This window comes from Bos mutus, chromosome X (assembly GCF_027580195.1).
Source record: "Bos mutus isolate GX-2022 chromosome X, NWIPB_WYAK_1.1, whole genome shotgun sequence".
NCBI lineage: Eukaryota > Metazoa > Chordata > Mammalia > Artiodactyla > Bovidae > Bos > Bos mutus.
Genome location: NC_091646.1, coordinates 34,451,551 through 34,467,521, shown reverse-complemented (window position 1 = coordinate 34,467,521; position 15,971 = coordinate 34,451,551). Strand labels below are relative to the sequence as shown.

Genomic DNA, 15,971 nt, shown 5'->3' with positions numbered 1-15,971 from the left:
AAGGTAACAGCAATCCACTCCAGTATCCTTGCCTGGAGAATTCCATGGACAGAGAAGCCTGGCGGGCTACGGTCCATGGGGTCACAAAGAGTTGTCACAAAGACTTGGACACAGACTAACACACACAGACAAGGAAGAGAAGGCAGATTTGCTTCGGCTGCCTCTGAGACAGACTAAAGGCCTTGTTCCAAGAAAGGGGAGCTTTGGAGGGATGGAGGATCCCTCCAGTGCCCACTCCCCATACCCCTGAGATTCCCCAGTAAGAAAATGAGATCAAAGGACTCCTCATCTCATCCTCTGGTGAGCACCAAATGCAGGCTCCTGAGAAAAGGGCACATGTCTGTGTGTGTGTGTGAGAGAGAGAGAGAGAGAGAGAGAGATTTCAGGGGAAGAATTCCATTAGTTATGGGTTGAGGCGCTCTGTAGAAGTAAGTGGCTGGGCCTGGCATTGGATCTGGGGGAGAAATGGCACAGGGTGATGAGGCCAGGCTGAGGAAGGTCTGAGTTCAAGGTTCTCCAGGAGAGGCAAAGTGAGAGGGCTGTCTCCCCCCCTCTGTCTTCCCTGCCCACCCTCTTCCTGGACCTCTCTCATCTGCTCCAGACTGAGCCAGCAGGCTGGACTGTTGGTCACCCATCCACCCAGGTGCCTAGGGCTTGCAGCCAGCCCACACCATCTGTGCCAGCCAGAAGCCCACTCCAAAATAAACCATCTTCACATGGATGGGAGAAAGGGTAGAGGACATGAACACGAGGGACCCTTACCAATGAGATTGGGAAGAGCCTCAAGGATGCAGGGACCCCAAACTTTGTCATGAGCAACAGACCAGAAGGGTTCTGGGAACAAGAATGACACTAGCTTTCCTTTGGGGGGCTGCCACTCACCCACCCAGAGGCTCTGGCCACGCCCTGGGGTGGCATAAGTCTGGAGGACCCCAGAGCTGTGTCTATGGGCCTGACAGACATGGGCCTGCCTGGAGAGGAGGCTTGGGGAAGTCTTGGGGTCTCTGGTTCTAGCCCTGGCTGGCTAAGAATGTCAGCCTAGGAGCTGCCTGATGAAAACCATCAGGAACGTTCTCATTCTCGGCCTGTGTCCACATTGAGTGTGTCTGCTGGCGCAAGAGGATGAAACAGTTTCCCTAGGACCTTGGCCTCCTCTTTCTGTCCCTTCTGATCCCTATGCTGGGACAGGGACCGGGGAGGGGAGACAGGCGGGGGCAGCTGGAGAGCCAGCCCTTGAGAGGGGCTTGAGAGAGCCCTTGGCTCTCTGCTCCTGGGACACCCAAGCAAGGCCGCGAACCTCCTGCTTTAGGGCCCCACCCCCAAGGCCTGTGAGGGCCTGCGGGTCCGGGTCCGCTTGGAGGCCCGAGACGCTTGTGGGGGTGCGGGAGGAAGCCACGGTGTATGGGCGGGGCTGTCCCCACGAGTGCGCTCCCAGGCCCTCCTCCAAGGGAGCCTGGGGGAGCCACGCGGGGAGGGGGGTGGGCTCCGAGGGGGTGAGCCGCGCCTCCGCGGGCATTGGGGCACCCAGCGCTCGCGCTCTCTCGCTCGGGGGTGGGGGCGGATCGCTCGGGGTTCCGCGCAAGCGCCTGGCGCACCCCGAAGGCTGATGGGGCAGGGGCGCGTGCACGAGGCTCGGGCGAGGCGGGGACGCGCACTTGCACGTGCGCTGGGGCGCCACAGCGCCCCCCCACCCCCACCCCGGGGCGGTGTCAGAGGAAGTGGCCGGCGGGACGGCCCCCTCCACGGGGAGACACTTGGGTCTAGACAGCTTGGCAAGGCCAGCGGGGCTGAGTCACATGCGTCTGGAGCTGGAGACGCAGGCGCCAGGACTGGAACGTGAACGTGCCCACTCCGGAGGGCCGGGGAGGCGGGGGTTGGGGGGGGGGGAGGCTCAACCTCGTGTTCCCGCTCACTCGCCTCCAGGCCCACACTAGCCTCTGCCCCACGTGTGGGGCCCCTCAATGCCCACCTGGAGGGGCAGGGGCAGCTTCCACGGGAAGTCAAGCAGGGCCCACATTATTGGCAAGAACCATCTGGAATTTCAGAAGGGAAGGAGGCTGGGAGAGTGGCCCCCACCTGCCACTAACCTTACTCCCTCGACTCAGCCACATCAGCCACCTGGGACCTTTTTGTCCCCAAGCCACGCTTGCTGCTTTCCACCCTCCTCCAGCCCACCTTCCACTGGCACCTTCCCCAGGGATGCCCACAGTCCAGAGGATGCCCACAGTCCTCTCCCCTGACCGCCAGTGCTTCTTACTACCCATCACTGCATCCCTAGCCATCATCCGGATTCTGTGTTCCCTTTCCCTCTCTTCTGTCTTTCCTTTAGTCTGTCAGTCTATGTGCCTCTCTTCTCTCTCTCTCACTCTCCCTCCATGGCTTGCTCACTCAGGAACACCAGGTCTCAAGGAAGGAAGCACGATGCAGGAATCTGGACCGCCTGATGTATTCAGTTCTCACAAAAGCATCTGCAAGAAAAGTTGTTTAATTGGGACCAGATCCTCTGGGGTTTTCATGGCGTTAAAACAAGATGGGTTTTCTCTAGGGAAGAAACGGCTGGCAACAGGAAGAGGGCATGGAAAGTTTGTCTTTTTTCTTCTCAAAGTTTGAAGAGGAAAAAGGCCACTGTACCTTTGTTTATATATGATAGATGCCCACACACGCATGCGCGCGCACATGCGCAGACAAGCTTTGATGTTACTGGGACACATTGTGGAAGGCACAAGAGCAGGCCTGTCTCCTTGCTCTGGGTGTCACTCCAGGAGTCTATCTTCAGCTACAGAGCCACTATTCTTCCTTGGGTCCTAGGCAGGGTCCTAGGCAGAAGGCCTAGTACATAGTAGGGGCTCAATGAACTTATCTAATGACAGGCAGCGGGAGGGCAGGACTGGTAGCCCAGACCTTGGCCCTGAGCTTTCGAAGATGCATACACAGAACTGCCTTACAGATTTGACCACTTGGCTGTCTGATCACCCACTTTACACTCGACAGGTCAGGAGCTGGCGTCCCAAGTTTCTGCCCCAGGCTCACTCAGCCTTCATTGTTCTGGCTCCACTGACTTCTCCCACTAGCCCCCTCCACCCTGGGCCAGACTCAAAGACCTCTCCGGTGGAGGGTGCAGCTGCCTCCACACTGGCTCCCTCCTTCTGCCCTTGTACCCTCAACAAGTCTGTGTTCCACCCTGCAGTCCAAAGGATCCTTTTACAATATAAGTCAGATCACAACCTATGAAATGGGAGAAAATATTTGCAAATGATGTGCCCAATGGCTTACTTTCCAAAATATACAGAAGCTCATATAATTCAATAACAAAAATATAAACAACACAATCAAAAACTTGGCAGAAGCCTTAAATCGAGAAATCTCCAAAGAAGACATACAGATGGGCAATAGGCACATGGAAAGATGCTCCATTAGACAATTATTAGACAAATGCAAATCCAAACTACAATGAGGTACCAACTCACACCAGTCAGAATGGCCATTGTTAAGACGTCTACAAATAATAAATGTTGGAGAGAGTGTGGAGAAAAGGGACCCCCCCCCCTGCTGTTGGTGGGAAGGAAAATTGGTGCAACCACTATGAAAAACAGTATGGAAGCTCCTCAAAAAAAAAACTAAAAACAGAGTTGCCATATGATCCAGCAATCCCACTCCTGGGCATATACCCAGGTAAAACTCTAATTCAAAAAGATATACATACCCCTATATTCATAGCAGCACTATCCACAATAGCCAAGACATGGAAACAACCTAAATGTCCATCAACAGATGAATGAATAAAGGAGATGCAGTATGTATATATATATATATATATATATATATATTTTATATAAAACTCAGCCATTAAAAAGAATGAAATTCTTTGCAGCAACATGGATTTGAAAACATGCATGGCCCTAGAGATTTTCATACTAAGTCAGAAAGAGAAAGACAAATACTATATGATATCACTTATATGCGGAATCTAAAATATGAAACAAATGAACCTAGCTCTGAAACATAAACAGACTCACAGACATAGAGAACAGACTTGTGGTTGCCCAAGGGGGAGGAGGGAGGGAGAGCGAAGGATTGGGAGTTTGGGATTAGTAGCTGCAAACTATTATACATAGGATGGATGAACAAGATGGTACTATATAGCTGCTGCTGCTACTAAGTCACTCAGTCATGTCCAACTCTGTGCAACCCCATAGACGGCAGCCCACCAGGCTCCTGTGTCCCTGGGATTCTCTAGGCAAGAATACAGGAGTGGGTTGCCATTTTCTTCTCTGTACTATGTAGTACAGGGAACTATATTCAATATCCTGTGATAGACCATAATGGGAAAGAATATGAAAAAGAAAAACTACATATATGTGTGTGTGTGTGTATAACTGTACATTTTTCTGTACAGCAGACATTAACACAACATTGTAAATCAACTATACTTCAATAAATTTTTTTTTAAAAAAGTCAGATCACGTGTAGCTCCTCTGCTCAGAAATCCACAGCAGTTCCCTGCTTCCTTCAAGGTCAAAGGCAAAGTCCACTGGCCACACTTTGATGCACTATCAAGCTAGCCCTGCAACCGTTCCCCAGCCTCACCCCTCACTCAGCCTGCTCCACCACACTGGTCTCCTTGCTGGTTCTCAAAGTGGGCCAAAGCCTTTCCTGCCTCAGGGCCTTCACACTGCTGTCCATCCTCCTCGGGGGGTTCCTTACTGGAGTCCGTTTTGCACGGATATCTCCTTTTTGCTCACATCTCAGCCCAGACGTCAGTTTCTCACAGTCCTCACCCTGCCGAAAGTGTTTCTTCCTACAGTCAGCATGGCCAGCCCCTTTCCTTCTGATGGGGTCCTCATGCACCTCAGTAGACAGCACACTCTGTGAGCACAGGAAAGCTGGCCATGTGGTTCACCACTGTACCACACACCATGCCTGGCATGGTGTCTGGCCCACCACAGGGGCTCAGGAATGTTCTGTGAGCAAAGATCTATTCTCCAATCCTCCCTTGACAGGACAGGAGCTTTCCGCTATGCAGTTCTAAGGAGGCTTGAGGGACGAAAGGGCATTGCTTTGTCATCCTCTAGATTGCCAATTTGAGTGAGTCCTGACTCATGAGGGTATGTGTGTTCTTGGGGGGCAATTGCATGTATACAGTGAGCCATGTGGAAGGGAAGAACCAGAGGAGAAGAAGCAAGACTCCCTTCCTAGCCCTCAGAAACTTGAGATTGTGCAGCCAGAAGCAACTGTGGTCATCTCATCCAGTTTCTATACGTCCCTTCCAGTTCTCAGATTCTAGAACTTTCTAAAGAGATCATATCCGCCACAACAAAATGGGGAGACTGAGGCCCTGAGCAGGGAGGCTTCCTCCTGACATCACATGGCTGAGCCGTCCAGGCAGAGCTGGGAGACCAAAACCCTTCCAACAACCCTCAGGCTACATCTCTGGTTCCTGGAAAATCCAGACACCAGGCTCAGGGTTAGTGTTGGCCTGGGGCCCTGCCTGTCTCAGCCCAGTCCACGAGCAAGCTCTGTGTGCAGGCTGTGCTCTGTGAGGGTGGCTGCAAGGTCCCCACGATGGCCAGGTGCCCCAATACTGGACAGAGTAGATGGCCAGGTGGCCAAGGAGCCCCCGGTGGGAGAAGGGAAGCAAGGACAGGACTTCATGGGACTGGGGGGCTGAGAGTGCTCCAGGCCTCGCCCCTTCCTGCCTAGGTGGGTAGGAGCTTAGGCCTCCCTCCTCCAGGCCACTGTGCCAGAGAAACCTGGGAACAGGCTTCCCCCACCTCCAGCCCAGCTAATGGGAACCAGATGGCAGGATGTTTAGTCAGCGCCTGGGGAGCGGCGCGAACAGGGGAAATAGGTTGGGGGCCAGGATTCCAGAATCCATCCCCAGGCAGGGGGAGGGTCAGAGCCGGGGCTCCCACCAGTCCATCCATCTCCAGGGGCCCGTCTGGGTCCTACCACGTCCTCAAGCAATGCCCAGATCAGGAGGCAGGAGACCCGGTCTCTGGCATCAGACTTGGGCCAACCCTACCCCCTCTCAGTTCCTTCTCTGTACTGAGTGGGGAGGGATTGGGCTCAGTGGTCCAGGATCCCTGGGCAAACCCTGGCCTCCTGTGCCTACGTTCTCCCCCTCCCCCAGCTTTAGCAAAACGTTAGCCCAGGATATCCTGTGTCACCTATGAGCACACAAGCAGATGATGGCTTCATCCTTGGCTCCCAGGGCGCTTGATCACAATCCCCAGACTGTCTCTGTCTCATGGTCCCAAATTCAGTTCTTAACCCAGAGCCTCAGATAGGACAGTGGACCCTGTGTGGCTCACGTGGGACTGTTAGGTGTCCCAAGGGCTCTGGGAAGGCAGTGACTGCTGTGTCCTCACCACATCTGGCACTCGGGACTCAGGCTGCTCCCCAGGCACAAAGGAAGACTCACTTATGGGGGGAAATCTGTGCCCCCTGACCCATCCTAGGTCTCACACATTCCTCCCTGGCCCCGGACAGATACCTTGAGCCCCAGATGGCTACAGGACACTCCTCCACAAGCCTTCCTGGCCCTGTTCCTCACCCCCTCCCCCTCTCCCCTCCACCCAAGCCTTGCCCACAATTAACTCATTTTTTAAGATCGCTTCCAAACATAAGTCAATGCTGGACAGAGCTGTAGGAAAAGCTTCCTCAAGGCTGGCCCCAAAGAGCCATGTGGTGAGACCAGGCCGCTTTGCCAGCCCCCGCCCGCTGCCACAGCTGGGCCTAGAGCTGGGGCCCTCTGAGGGCGGGCCAGGGAGCCTGTGATCAAGACACCCCTTCTTTGCCCCTGCTCTCAAACCCCATCCCGACCCAGAGGGACCCATCTGCCTGATGTCAGCAGTTCCAGTGGGACCTGGAAACTGTTAGCCAAGAAGTCTGTGAGGACCTGTGAGATGGCCTCACCCAGGCGGCTGCCAGGTCACCCCAGGCAAAGGGTTACAGAAGAACCCGGCTGCCCTGGTCCACACACACGCCCATGTGGGGGTAAGGGCATGGGGGGAGCCTGCAGGGTGTATGTATACCCACTCTCCATTTTACAGAGGAGGAGGTGGAAGCCTGGAGGAAAGGGAGCTGCCCAGAGGTGGGGAGCACTGGGGCCCCATCCCAGCTCTGCCCACGGGTTCTGTCTCCCCTGGAATTGGGAGGCTTCAGCATCGGCAACTGCGACAGAGTGGCTGGGGCCACCATGGTTTGGGTGGCCTGGGAACCTGCCCTGGCTCCCAAGGACCTTGGAGGCCCTGAGGTGTGTTGTTGGCTCTCAAGGCCCGAACTCTCTCTTTACCCAGTCACTGAAGTAGGACCTGGAAGCCCGAGGTGGGCAGCCCCGTCTGTGGTGGGCCTCACAGGTCCCCCTGTGTACAGAGACAGAAGCCCCATTCACGGGGGCCACTGGGTCAGGGCCAGTGGAGAATGAACACAGGCTTCTCAGAAAAGGAGAGAGAGTGCTCAGGTCCAAGAAAAAAAAAATCAATCTCTCTTTCTCCTCAGATGAGAGCAGTGGACTTTGTGGGAAGCGGGGGGCCAGGCCTGGGGAGGCGTTTATTGGGGGGCAGCCTTCCTGGAGGAGGGCTGGGCCGGGTAGGGGAGGCTCGAAGCACTGTAGCTCTGGGAGCCAGACTGTCGCCTGCTGCCCCACTGGTGTTCCATCCTTCCCAGCCTTTCATCTCTTTTGCCAGCTCCGGCGGCCATGAAGAGGGTGCTGCTCCCCATCCTGGCTCTCTGGGTGGGGTGCTGCCCTGGAGGGGCCTTGGCCAAGCAAGTCCTTGGCCCGAGAGGGCCCGGGGTTCAGCCAACCCCCACAGGGCTGCCCACCCTGCAGCCACCACTACCCAGCGCATCTGGGCCCCCAGACGGTGAGTAAGTGGCACTAGCAGGGAGGCTGGCAGGATGGCACTCTCCCCCACTACCGGGACCCCCCACCTCCAGGGCTGGCGCAGAGGGAGAGCAAGCGGATTCACCCTGAGGCTGCCCACCTCATGACCCCCCATGAGTGTTCCATTCAGGGCCACAAGGGATCCATGAGCCTCAGGGAACCCATTCCTGGAGGGCAAGGGGGCATGGTGGACTCTGAGAGGCCCTTGTGCTGATTGCCCATGGTGGGGACAGGGGAGAGAAGACACCCCCTTGCCAAGAGAGGCTGCTGCAGCTGGATCTGGAAGAATGGACCCAGGTTTGCTGGTTGGAGAGTACAGTTGGCTGCCCTAATGCCTACCAAGGGAACCAGGAGAAGCGTGGGAGGCTGGAAGCGGAGGCCCCGCCCAGGCCCAGGGGTGGGATGGGAGGGGCCCGTGAGGGGACCCAGTCCCCTACCCACTGCAGACAGCAGGACTTGCAGGACAGGATCATGGTCAGTGTTGGTTGAGGAGGGGCTACCATGCCATGAGGGGCTTCCCCAGGTGGCTCAGCAGTAAAGAATTCACCTGCAATGCAGGAGACCTGGGTTTGATCCCTGGGTGGGGAAGATCCCCCTGGAGAAGGGCATGGCAACCCACTCCAGTATTCTTGCCTGGAGAATTCTATTGACAGAGGAGCCCGGCGGACTAGGGTGCAGGGGGTCACACAGAGTTGGACACGACTGAGTGACTCAGCATGCACCATGCAGTGGAGGGGAGGCCTGGGGTGGGAGACAATTATCCCCATTTTGCAATGGCTGATAGCCCCTCAGAGTGGCCTGTAGGCTCTCCTCACCCTCAACACCTCCTCTCCCAGTAGGCAGTGGAGCCTCCACCTCCAGGAGCAAACTGTGCCATGTGGCACCGACCCTTCATCTTCCCAGAGGGGATCCCTACCCTTCCTTGCTCAGGAAGAAGCCACAGGGAACTGGAGACACAGGAGCAGGCCCCACCTCTCTGAATAGGGCAACTGAAGGTATCCTGGGCCCACAGTCATGAGCCAAGGACTTGCTGGTGCCTTGTCCCTGAAGGATCCCTGGGAGTTCTGAGAAGCAGGCAGGGTGATGCAGCCTGCTTATCACATTGAAAAGCTCTCTCCTAATCGGGGCCCCCCACTCTGGCACCGTGAAAATGCGGGTTGGAGATCAGGGAATCTCTGACACTTGGTGGCTTTGGGTTGGTGACAGAAAGCCGAGAGCTCCTGAGGAGAGGAGGAAAAAGGTGGAAGTGAGGCCTGGGCAAATACAGGAGAGAGGCAGGCAGACCAATGGCTGATCTCCCTCCTCGAGAAGGAGGTGCTGCCTCCCAGGCACACAGGGGTCCCAGCCACCCCACCCCACACTGGCTCCTTCTGCAGGTCAAGTGCGACCCATGCTCACGAACAGGAGCCTGGACAGGACTGACAATGGGCAGCTGGACAGGCCACTGCTGCGGCCCACCTCCAAGGAGGGGGCCCCCGGAGCCCCCACCCAGCCCACAGCCCCTCGCTGGAAGCTCCTCGCCAGACCCGGGCTGACCCAGAGGAAGTCGACACAGCCAGCAGCCTGGGAGCACAAACAGGGCCGCAACCATGGGGCAGGCACCGTGCAGGTCCACCCCCATGCCACAGATACAGCCAGGCCTGGGGTGGCAAGAACCCCCCAAGCCCAAGAGGGTGCCATGGCTGCCAAGAAGGGCCAGGGTAGGCAAGTTGGAGGCCAGGAAGCCAAGAAAAGGGGCCCAAAGACCCAGAGGTCCCCCAAAGGTGAGGACTGGCTTTGGGCACATAGCCCAATCACATTGACACCCCCACCCACTGAGACCCCCACCCGCTGTCAGAGTGCCCAAGCTGAGTGACCCCATCTGCAAGGCAGGAGGGCAACCCTTCCAAGGCAGATCTTCTACCCCTAGCCTCAGGGCCCCAATTTGGGCCTTTTCCCTTGGTGCCGAGGTCAGGAGGCCCAGTGGCTTGTTTTCTGGTACAGCTGGCTGAGTCACCAGCAGGTCTGGGGAGCCCCAGGAAAGACCTTGCTCCTCAGCGGGCCCCTGTTGCTATGTGAGCAGGCTGAGGCCTCATCTCTCATCCTCCAGGGGCCCCCCAGCAACCCAGGCCAGCAGGATGGTGTGAGAAGAAGGATCATAGCCGAGGCGAAGGGGGCAGAAACACCTCCAAGACCACAGGTCGTGGGCAGAAAAGAGCTGGAAGCAGGCGAGGGCAGAGCCCTGGGCCTATAGGCCCAGGCACTGTGCAGTGGATCATGCCCTCCCTGCCAGCCTCCTGCCTCCTGGCCCAGGCGGCCATCGCCTGCGGTAACGTCAAGATGAAACATGTCCCTGCCCTGTCCGACCCTGGCCTGACCATGCTTTACTTGGCAGGTGGGTGGCCCCGCTTTCCCACACCTACTCCCACGGCAGGGGTAGAAGGACACACACCTGGGTGTCTGCTGCAGCTGGTCTTTGGTCCCCATGACTGCTGCCCCACCACGCCTGGGGACGACTTACAACCCCTCTGACCTGAGAGGCTCTGACCGTGTCAATCAGAAGAATCAGCTCCTTCAAGGAGTCTGTCACTGTGGCCTCTGGCCTGTGTGGAGGAGGCACGGAGTGGCAGAGGGGAGGGAGACAGAGGGGCCGGGAAAATGGCTGCCTTGTGTGTGCACAGAGAATGAAATTGCCAAGATCCCAGCCCACACGTTCCTGGGACTACCCAACCTGGAGTGGCTCGACTTGAGCAAGAATAAGCTGGATGTCTTCGGCCTGCACCCCCATGCCTTCAAGGTACACAGCATCCCCTCATCTTGGTCTCCTGCGGGGACAAGTGCCAGGGGCATCAGTGATATAGGGTGACATGGTCCATAGCTGGGAGCATGGAGGCCAACACAGATCCTGAGGTCCCCCAAGGGACCAGCACTCTTGGGAGAACCTGAGTAGAGTTTTAGAAATCGCCAGACAAGCCTGGTCCAAGAGAGAACCAGGAAGCTGTGATTCAACCCAACCAGGGTGTCTATGGGAAGGACGAGCCCAAGGCCACACCCGGAAGGCCCAGCCCCAGCCAGCGGCACCCCAGTCTCTAGCTTGGTCTTCTCCTCCAACCTCCTAGAATCTGACACGGCTGAAGCGGCTGAACTTGGATGGGAACTTGCTGTCCACAGTGCCAGCCTTGCCCGCCTCCCTGCAGGAGCTCAAACTCAATGACAACCTTCTTCAGGGCCTGGAGCACAGCAGCTTCCAAGGTGCAAATAGGCCCCAGGGGGAGGGGCCAAGACGAGGCTCCACCCAAGGCAGCCTCCTGGGGGACAGACAGGGAGCACCAACCCAGAAAGGTGGCCCTGGCCTCCAGGGCCGGGGCGGGTGTCTCTGGAGCTAAGGTGGGCAGCTCCCAGCCAGCCTTCTGGGCTCGGCAGTCAGTTCACCTGCCCCCTCGGCCTGCTGCCACAGGTCTCAGCCAGCTGCTGACGCTGGAGGTAGAAGGGAACCGGCTACATGACGGAAACATCTCCCCCCTGGCCTTCCAGCCCCTGCGCAGCCTGCTGTACCTGAGGCTGGACCGGAACCAGCTTCGGACCATCCCACCCGGCCTGCCAGCCTCCCTGCAGGTAACTACAAGCCCCAAGGCCACAAGAGGCAAAGGGAAGTGAAGTCACTCAGTTGTGTCCGACTCTTTGCAACCCCAGGGACTGTAGCCCACCAGGCTCCTCCATCCATGGAATTTTCTAGGTAAAGAGTACTGGAGTGGGTTGCCATTTCCTTCTCCAGGGGATCTTCCCAACCCAGGGATCGAACCTGGGTCTCCTGCATCGCAGGAAGACACCTTACTGTCTGAGCCACCAGGGAATCCCTGGAAGTGAGAGTCACTCAGTCGTGTCCAACTCTTTGCAACCCCATGGACTATACAGTCCATGGACTTTTCCAGGCCAGAATACTGGAGTGGGTAGCCTTTTTCTTCTCCAGGGGATCTTCCCAACCCAGGGATTGAACCCAGGTCTCCCACATTGCAAGTTGATTCTTTACCAACTGAGCCACAAGGATAAAGCTGTGGCCAAAACACTGGAGTGTCTGCCCACAACAGCTGGGCCAGCTGCTTTGATGCTAAACCCACAAGGCCTCAGCACCAAAGGGCCTTTCCTCCGCCTGATGAAACCTTCCTAGAGCCCAAAATTGAGCCTCGAGGACCATCGTGGACCTGCCAGGTGTCCCTGAACAAGGGTCATGCCCTCTCTGAGCCGCATGATCCCCAGTGCTTGGCAATGCTCTCTGAGCCTGTCTTGTGGGACTCTGAAGAGTCGTGGTACAGCTTGCAGGTGTCAACTGGGATCTTTTGCACAGCTGGCCACAGCCCTGAGAAGGGCAGAGACAATGGCACCTAGTGGAAGGGGGCAAGGAGCTGGGCTAGGCCACCACTGAGTGGTGGCTGGACCGCTTACCCTGAACCCTGGCCCTAGGAGCTGCACTTGGGCACAAACGTCATTGAGGAGGTGAGAGAGGGCACACTGAACCACAGCCGCAGCCTCAGCGTGCTGGTTCTCAGCAACAACCGGCTCCAGGAGGACCGACTGGCACCCCGTGCTTGGATCGATCTTCCGTGAGTACTGTGGTCCCCCTGGCACTGGCCAAGCTCTGCCCCATGGGCACAGAGATAGAGGATGCTCACAAAGGAAGCAGAGAGTTATGAGGGAAGGCAGAGAGACTTCACAGGGCCTGGTGGGTCACCTGGGTCCCTGCCCAGGGTTCGGGGTGGCCTGGGCCCTCAGTCACCACCTGCTTCTCCAAGATTTCCCTCTGGCCCTCCCACCTGACAGAACTCCCAAGGCCACAATATCCCTCCTCTGCCCTTGCCCAGAGGGAGGACAGTCTAGGTGCTGCAAGCTGTCCCCATGCTGGGTTTAGCTAGGAAGCAACGGGAGCAGGAAGGGGCATGGAAGAGATGGCAGCCCCAGGAAAAAGGCCTGTGACCTTCCTGGGGCAGCCATAACTAAGTACCACAAAGAGGGCAGCTTAAAACAACACAGCACTCTGTTTTCATAGTTCTGGAGGTCAGAGATCCAAAATCAAGGTGTGGCAGGGCCGTGTTCCCTCCAGGGTAGGATCTCTTCTGCCTCTTCCTGTTTCTGGGGTCTCCAGGTGCTGCTTGGCTTGTGGCCACATCACTGCAGTCTCTGCATTTTTCACCTGGCTTCCCCTCTGTGTCTGTGTCTCTCCTCTGCTGTCTTATAAGACAACCTCCCTGCTCATCCTAAAGCAGGATGATGTCATCCCAAGATCCTTCACTCACTCACATCTACAAAGACCTTTTTTGCCAAATCAGGTCACATACATGGGTTCTGGGCAGCCATATCTTTGGGGGGCACTAGTAACCCCACTATAGAAAGAAGGGTCCAGGATGAGTCCCCATGATCTCATTTGGATGGCTGAGTCAGGTCAGGAGGGGATGGGGAGCAGATAGCGCCTTTACAGGCACTGCTTAAGGAGTCAGGATGTGACCCCAGGACTGGCCAAAGGGCTGGGGAGGGACAATCCTTGGGGTCTGAAGACAACTGAGGCAGGGCAGGGGTAGGGTGAGGGAGGGGTTGAGAGTCCGGACCGCCATTCCAGGGACCAGAGCCTCCCGCCCTGCGCCCTCGTGTTCCAGGAAAAAGTTACCAGGACGTTTGGGTTTAATTATTCCTTTTTCCTCTCCCCCTCTTGCCAAGGGGGCAAAGGAAAGCAGACAGCAGCCTAGGGAGGGGCCGCCTAGCCGTGCTCCACTCCTGCCACGGGGCCTGGGCAGGGGGCTGGCGGCCAGTCAAGCCTAGGCCGGCGCCGGCCAGTTTTTCTCCGGCTGGTAGACAGAGAGGGGGCTACTGGCTCGGCAGGCTTGGGAGGCACCAGAGACCCACCTGCTTTGGACAGAGGATGGCATCCACAGCAAGGCCAAAGACCTGACCCCACCCACAGGGGCTGGGGGAGGGGGGATATCAGTGAGAGAAGCCACTTGCCTTGCCCTGATCTGTTCTAGAAGCATCACTACCCTGTGCTCCTGGTTTCCCTCCCCATCAGTCTTCAGCTTGCCTTCAGCCTGGGTAGGGTCAAGAGGTCGAGAAAGTGCAGCATGAGGACCACCAGGGAGATAGCTCTTGGCCCAGACCACTGGCCCCTCCGCTCAGGCTTAGGAGGGAGGGAAAGGAAAGGGAGCGGGTCTTCCATCTCCGCCCCGAGGGCCAGCCTCACTAGCTCTGCAGTGAGCAAGGGAGGACCCTGTAGACCTTTTCCCAGCCTCCATGGACAGAGGGCACATAAGCCAGACAGGGCCTGACCCTCCCCAGCCGTTGGGAGACTTGATGGTGGCTGCCATCTTGAAGCAAGTCCCCACCCTCCTCTGGGGTGTGGACCAAGGGCCCCCGACTATAGCTCCCCTACCGCACCCCAGGAAGCTGGAGGCCCTCGACCTGTCCTACAACCAGCTGGTGCACGTGCCCTCCTTCCTGCCCCGGGGCCTTCGCCACCTGACGCTGCACCACAACCGCATCGAGCGCATCCCCGGCTATGTGTTCGCACACATGAAGCCCGGCCTGGAGACCCTGCACCTGGCCCACAACAGCCTGCGTGAGGACGGCATCCACGGCGTGTCCTTCCTGGGCCTGCAGGCCTCCCTGGCTGAGCTGCTCCTAGACCACAACCAGCTGCAGGCCGTCCCAAGGGGTCTCCTGGGCCTCCGGGCACTGCAGGTGCTGCGTCTGAGCCACAACAAGATCAGGTAGGGCTGCATCCTGCTGTTCCCTCACCCCACCCCATCCTGGCCTGTCCCCACCTCCAGTCCAGGGGGGGAAGGCAGCTCGGCTGAGACCCAGAGACCCTGCCTGGCAGGCTGGCCAGATGTTCTGGCCCGTGGACTCGTCACCCAGGGGCCCCAGAGGCCGGCAGCAGGACTGTGGGGTCATCCTTCCCTGCCTCCATGGGCCCATCTTGATTGCTGTGATTGGTGGCCGTGCCCAGTGGCTGGTAGAAGAATCTGGGCCGGGGGAGGGTGGGAGAAGTTGGGAGCCCTGAGTGGCCAGGTGACCCTCCACCCTGGGCCTGGTGTCTGTGCCTTGGTGTCCCCACCATCCACTGTGGAGCCACGCTTTCTTTCCTCTCGCCTGATGCCTGACTCTCCTTTCTTGGGTCTCGGCTCCTCCTGCAACCCTTCCTCCACAGACACGTGCCCCTGAATTCCATCTGTGACACACGTGTGGCCCAGGACTCCAACCTCATCTCCACTCACCTGGAGAACAACCTTATTGACCGGCGCCGCATCCCACCCACTGCCTTCTCCTGCATCCGGGCCTACCATAGCGTGGTCCTCGAGCCCCAGCAGGGGGAGGGGGAGTCTGCCTAGCCCCACGGCCAGCCTTCCCCGCCCCCTTCTCTTGGGGGACTGGAGGTGGCAGGTGCCTAGGCCCAGCTCTGATGGATTGATGCACCACTGGAAGAAAGTTCTAGAAGACCCTGCTGCTTCAGATGTGCCCACGTCCCATTGACTGCCAAGGCCCCTTCACTCAGTAGATGGCCCAGCCTGGTACAGTGCTGGTTTGGACTTGAACATAATAAATAAATCTCATTCAAGCCCACTCGCCTCCACCGGCCTCCCTCCCTCCCTCCCTCCTGGATCTCAGCTGCCTGTTGGCACTCCAGGGTGCATGGAGCCCTCAGAGCCCACATCCTGGACATGGATTCATCAGCAGGAGGTTAAGAGGCCTGATTCTAGAATCTTCTCCAAGAGTCTCCCCACCCCCACCCACCCTGGCCAGGGTCCTGAAGTCCCCTTGCACCTTGGCCCAAATTCATCTAGAGGCCCGGTTCACCTCCACTGTTCAGGGAAGCATCACTACCCTCTTGTCCAGGAAGCATCTCTGTCCCGGGAGTGGACACACACAAGAGGTGCTGACTGTCCTCCTGGTGGGGGAGACAGCAGCTAGCTATGAGCGCGCAGCCCCACCAGGCCCTTCAACTGTGCTGAGAGCCCATTGGAGGTCATTGGAACAGTTCACAGCCCCTGCCCCGGGGCGTGGGGAGCTCATGGCAATATGGCGGCCAGAGAGAGAGCACATGACAGGCACTGAGGATGCAGCG

General features: G+C 57.7%; 2 protein-coding genes across 2 annotated transcripts in view; one reads left to right on the top strand and one right to left on the bottom strand.

Annotated features, from left to right (window-relative positions):
• Window positions 1-15,971, bottom strand: part of HAUS7 (HAUS augmin like complex subunit 7) — a 36,511-nt gene that overhangs the window by 19,880 nt on the left and 660 nt on the right. The gene's annotated exons all lie outside the window — the stretch shown is intronic.
• On the top strand, window positions 9,930-15,237 carry LOC102271133 (extracellular matrix protein 2). Its single transcript, XM_005911028.2, has 7 exons — window positions 9,930-10,259; window positions 10,546-10,661; window positions 10,984-11,116; window positions 11,322-11,479; window positions 12,326-12,465; window positions 14,290-14,616; window positions 15,057-15,237. Exons 1-7 carry the CDS (start codon window positions 10,142-10,144, stop codon window positions 15,235-15,237), a joined length of 1,173 nt encoding a protein of 390 aa, XP_005911090.1. The 5' UTR covers window positions 9,930-10,141.